The sequence below is a fragment of the Oryza glaberrima genome, chromosome 12 (genome assembly GCF_000147395.1).
Source record: "Oryza glaberrima chromosome 12, OglaRS2, whole genome shotgun sequence".
Lineage (NCBI taxonomy): Eukaryota > Viridiplantae > Streptophyta > Magnoliopsida > Poales > Poaceae > Oryza > Oryza glaberrima.
The window spans coordinates 15475988-15481408 of NC_068337.1; the positions used below are offsets into that span (position 1 = coordinate 15475988).

General features: G+C 46.2%; 1 protein-coding gene across 1 annotated transcript; it reads right to left on the reverse strand.

Moving 5' to 3' along the window:
- Positions 1–674: 674 nt before the first annotated feature.
- LOC127756840 (proline-rich extensin-like protein EPR1) lies at positions 675–3557 on the reverse strand. Its single transcript, XM_052282226.1, has one exon. It carries the CDS (start codon positions 3533–3535, stop codon positions 899–901), a length of 2637 nt encoding a protein of 878 aa, XP_052138186.1. The 5' UTR covers positions 3536–3557; the 3' UTR covers positions 675–898.
- Between the last annotated feature and the right edge of the window lie 1864 nt (positions 3558–5421).

A 5421-nucleotide genomic window follows, 5' to 3' on the forward strand; every position in this document is an offset into this window, starting at 1 on the left:
TCTCTTCGATGACAATTTTGTTGGGATGAATACATAAAGTGGTATTTGGAAAGTGGTGTTTTGTAAGAGTGGCAAATTGTTTAATTCGTAGGAGAATGAATGAATTGAGAAATGGATCAGTTATGGTGTGGTAAAAGGGAATAAACAGGTGAGACATGATTGATGTTAGTGAAAACTTACCGCATCCTCAGGATTAAAGGATGCGGGGTGGGAGAGGCGCAGTGGACCTAACAATAACAGCGTGTATGTAGCTCATAGTTCTAATTATTTAAACTTATTCTCGATTATAATACACAATGGAATTATGCATGTGTAGTTTATTTTGTTTGTTTGAATGTATTATATTTTTCTCTAGTACCAATTATGTATAAGAGGGATATTATTTCCGAACTCTCATCTAAGAAATAAACAAAAGTTATAATAGATAATAAATCCAATAGTTGATCCAAAGTTTATCAATTCTTCATCTTCTATAGAAAAATAAAAAGATAGCTTGACTAAGCTGGATCGATGAGAGCAACGTATTTTGCTTAGTTTCACCCAGACAACATATCAACTGTCCTCTTGTAATATGTATGTCGGCTTGGATCGGAGGCAACCAGTCTAAAGATGGGACACAGTTGTTACAACTAACAACATTGTAGTCTAGAATATGGTATAGTAATACAGTAACATGAAGCTCTTAAATATTTCTCGATATTTAGAACATGGAACAAATAATGTTGTTATAGTCTACCAACCTTACATGAGTATAGAGAAAGTATGTGGACTTCCAACATGGAAGGACATATACATATAAGAGGCACATTATTTATTCTGTAAGTAACACAACATGGAGTTCTTGCTCCTTGCATCTCAAGTATTACTTGCTCATTGCCTTCATTCCTTTCATGTCAAGTTAATGACAAATGAAGTTGCCTATGTTAGCAAAGCCACAAACACGAAGTATCGTTTGGATGGAGAAACCATTAAGGATAACACCAACACTGAACTTGAAGGAATCACATAGACAACTGGCGGCATCAGTGCTAGATAGACTGGTGATCGGTGGACAACAATCCTGCTTAACCAAACTCGGGGAGATGAGCAGAGTCGACGGATCAAGTTTTGCGCACACGTTGAGCGCTAATACCTTTTCTTTTGGGCACTGACCACCTCTGGATGGAGGTGGCGGCTGTGATATCGGTGGTTGTGATGGAGTTGCTGGAGGTGGAGGTGGCATGGTTTGTGTTGGTGGCGGCGGAACACTGTGCGGTGGTGGCACCCGCGGAGGTGTACGTGATGGTGTTGGAGCTGGAGCGGGCATTGGAGTTGGTTCCTCGCTAACAGGAGTTGGCGGTGGAACCCTTTGTGGTGGTGGTGCATGTGGAGGTGCACGTGATGGTGTCGGAGTAAGGTTAATAGGTGTTGGTGCTGGAGCGGGTGCCGGTGTTGGTTGTTCATTAACCGGAGGTGGCGATGGAATCATTTGTGGTGGCGGTGCGCGTGGAGGTGCACGTGATGGTGTTGGAGTCACAGTGGTCGGTGTTGGTGTTAGAGCGGGTGCCGATGTTGGTTCTTCGCTAACCGGGGGTGGCGATGGAACCCTTTGTGGTGGCGGTGCACGTGGAGGTGCACGTGATGGTGTCGGAGTAACAGTAACAGGGGTTGGTGCTGGAGCGGGTGCCGGTGTTGGTTCTTCACTAACCGGAGATGGCGGTGGAACCCTTTGTGGTGGTGGTGCACGGGGAGGTGCACGTGATGGTGTCGGAGTAAGGTTAACAGGTGGTGGTGCTGGAGCTGGTGCCGGTGTTGGTTCTTCATTAGCCGGAGTTGGCGGTGGAACCCTTTGTGGTGGAGGTGCGCGTGGAGGTGCACGCGATGGTGGTGGAGCGGGTGCCGGTGTTGGTTGTTCATTAACCGGAGGTGGCGGTGGAACCCTTTGTGGTGGCGGTGCACGTGGAGGTGCACGTGATGGTGTTGGAGTCACATTCGTCAGCGTTGGTGCTGGAGCGGGTGCCGATGTTGGTTCTTCGCTAACCGGGGGTGGCAATGGAACCCTTTGTGGTGGTGGTGCACGCGGAGGTGCACGTGATGGTGTCGGAGTAACAGTAACAGGGGTTGGTGCTGGAGCGGGTGCTGGTGTTGGTTCTTCACTAACCGGAGATGGCGGTGGAACCCTTTGTGGAGGTGGTGCACGGGAAGGTGCACGTGATGGTGTCGGAGTAAGGTTAACAGGTGGTGGTGCTGGAGCTGGTGCCGGTGTTGGTTCTTCATTAGCCGGAGTTGGTGGTGGAACCCTTTGTGGTGGAGGTGCGCGTGGAGGTGCACGCGATGGTGTTGGAGCGGGTGCCGATGTTGGTTGTTCATTAACCGGAGGTGGCGGTGGAATCCTTTGTGGTGGCGGTGCACGTGGAGGTGCACGTGATGGTGTTGGAGTCACATTGGTCAGTGTTGGTGCTGGAGCGGGTGCCGATGTTGGCTCTTCGCTAACTGGTGGTGGCGATGGAACCCTTTGTGGTGGCGGAGCATGCGGAGGTGCACGTGATGGTGTCGGAGTAACAGTAACAGGGGTTGGTGCTGGAGCGGGTGCCGGTGTTGGTTCTTCATTAACCGGAGATGGCGGTGGAACCCTTTGTGGTGGGGGTGCACGAGGAGGTGCGCGTGATGGTGTTGGAGTAAGGTTAATAGGTGTAGGTGCAGGAGCGGGTGCCGGTGTTGGTTCTTCGTTAACCGGAGGTGGTGGTGGAACCCTTTGTGGTGGCGGTGCGCGTGATGGTGTTGGTGTCACATTGGTCGGTGTTGGTGCTTGGGCGGGTGCCGATGTTGGCTCTTCGCTAACCGAAGGTGGCGGTGGAACCCTTTGCGGTGGTGGTGCACGAGGAGGTGCACGTGATGGTGTTGGAGAAACATTAATAGGGGTTGGCGCTGGAGCAGGTGCCGGTGTTGGTTCTTCAGTAACTGGAGATGGTGGTGGAACCCTTTGCGGTGGGGGTGCACGCGGAGGTGCGCGTGATGGTGTTGGAGTAAGGTTAATAGGTGTAGGTGCTGGAGCGGGTGCCGGTGTTGGTTCTTCGTTAACCGGAGGTGGCGATGGAACCCTTTGTGGTGGCGGTGCACGTGATGGTGTTGGTGTCACATTTGTCGGTGTTGGTGCTTGGGCTGGTGCCGATGTTGGTTCTTCGCTAACCGAAGGTGGCGGTGGAACCCTTTGCGGTGGTGGTGCACGAGGAGGTGCACGTGATGGTGTTGGAGAAACATTTATAGGGGTTGGCGCTGGAGCGGGTGCCGGTGTTGGTTCTTGACGAACCGGAGATGGCGGTGGAACCCTTTGTGGTGGTGGCGCACGCGGAGGTGCGCCTGGTGGGGTTGGTTCTGGTGGTGGTGCGACACTTACTGGTGGTGGCGGTGGTATTGTTGGTGGTGGTGGTGGTGGCGGCGGCGGGGGTGCACGTGGCGGATTCCTTCTGGGAGGTGTTGCAGGTTGCTGGGCCTTGGCAAAAGAAGAGAGCGTGAGAATCACGACGGCGAACAGGATGGCATTGGGGACTGCCATGGCTACTCGCCGTGGTGCTCGGCTCTTTCCTGCCTTTGAACTGATGAAGTATATGAAGCTATTTATAGGCTACCGCTAGCCGCTATGCAATGTTGGTGGTGGCTTGGTACAGCTTATGGTCACAACTGGATTGGAATTTTGCCTCACACAACTCGGAGACTTGTAGCAATTGCTAATTAATCGTAGCACGTGTACACAAAGCGTACTGACCAATTAGATAGCATCAATCATGCTTACCTTCAACTATCGAACAGTGAGCTCAAGGACATTTTGGGTCACTCTCGAATTTATTCAACATTTATGGGCAACATGGCAGGAAATGCTTAGATGCTGGAGGAGGGAATTTGTCCTATTGGTCCTATGGCTCCCTTAACTGTGCATATGTACATATAAATCGTTCCTAGCAGGGACACAGCTCCAAAGCAAATAAAATCGACGCCTGATCTCTCACCTATTCTCCATTGCATATGCATGGACCTGATACAAACTTTGTTCTAATTTGATTTACAAGAAACAGTTCAAATCTTGTAAGAACCTAAAATCAATAGGTGTTCCGAAAGAGGTGGAGGCATATCTTTACCCAGGTGGAACTCCATTAAGTTGTTTGCGGGGTATAAATCTGCATGCAAATCAATATAAAAGATATAATATTTTTTTGACCATTAATTACTAAGACACATCTATTGTTAGTAGTGATACTGCTAGGTTGAGAACCACTAGATAAAACATTTACTCTCCCGTTTCAGATTACTTACCGTTCTAAGTTAACAAGTGAAGTGAATTATATAGTGTGAACATGTTTCTCATGGTGATTCTAAAAGTATAAATCTAACGATGTTTAAAGATAAAGATATAAGTTTATAGAATTTGATGGTGAAAGATTAAACTTGTTTGATATCAATGACAACTCATTTAGAATGGAGGGAGTAGTGTCTTACTCCCTTCGTCCAACCATTAATATATATAAGCATTTAAATTCTGTAAAAATATAAGCATTTATACACTACTACATGTTATGTTAATCACCTCTCATTTAAATTTCTTCTGATCTTTTGTCTAATCATCCTTTCACTCCCAACCATATATGTTATTATAGGGGGGCACTAACAATATTTCTCCGCAACCTAAACTTTTGGTAAATTACTAAAAAAAAGCTTTGGAAAACAACTGAAAATGCATTATATGTTGGATGGAAGGACCTTATTGAGGGATGCAAAGAATCATTCCATAAAGAGATTTTGCGCCACTAAAATAAAATGCACACCTTATATATCATTCACTCTAGGGCTAGTTTTGGTATAGGCCATATATAGTTGCGGAGCATCTGGTCCATATCATTTCGTTGACACGCTCTAAGGGTCATTAGATACTATATCCATGGCTTAATTTTTGGTGAGTCACTTCTATCCATGTTTCTTGGCTAGTAGGGAGTCAAATCATACACGTTTCCGTTGCACGTCACCACACAGTTAGCCACTGGCTCCTCTGACGGGTGGGGAAATTATGTATAAAAAGTCCATTTCACAATATAAGTTATTCTATAACTTTTCACATTTAGATTAATGTTAATAAATCTAGGCATATATATTTATCTAGATTCATTAACATCAATATAAATGTGGAAAATATTAGAATGATTTACATTGTGAAACGGAGAAAGTACGAAAGGACTGACTCCAATTCTATAGAAAAATTTATTAGGTAGTGTTGACTTTTTTCATAACCAACATAAAATCACCCAACGATGATTTACGGTGTAACCAATGGAGTCGACAAAATCGATAGATAAAACCAGCTAGCTGAGCCAATTTTGAATTTAATTTACTTTCGCGTAATCAAACAACTATTTTATAAGCAAATTAACAAAGAAGATAAATATTGTACTT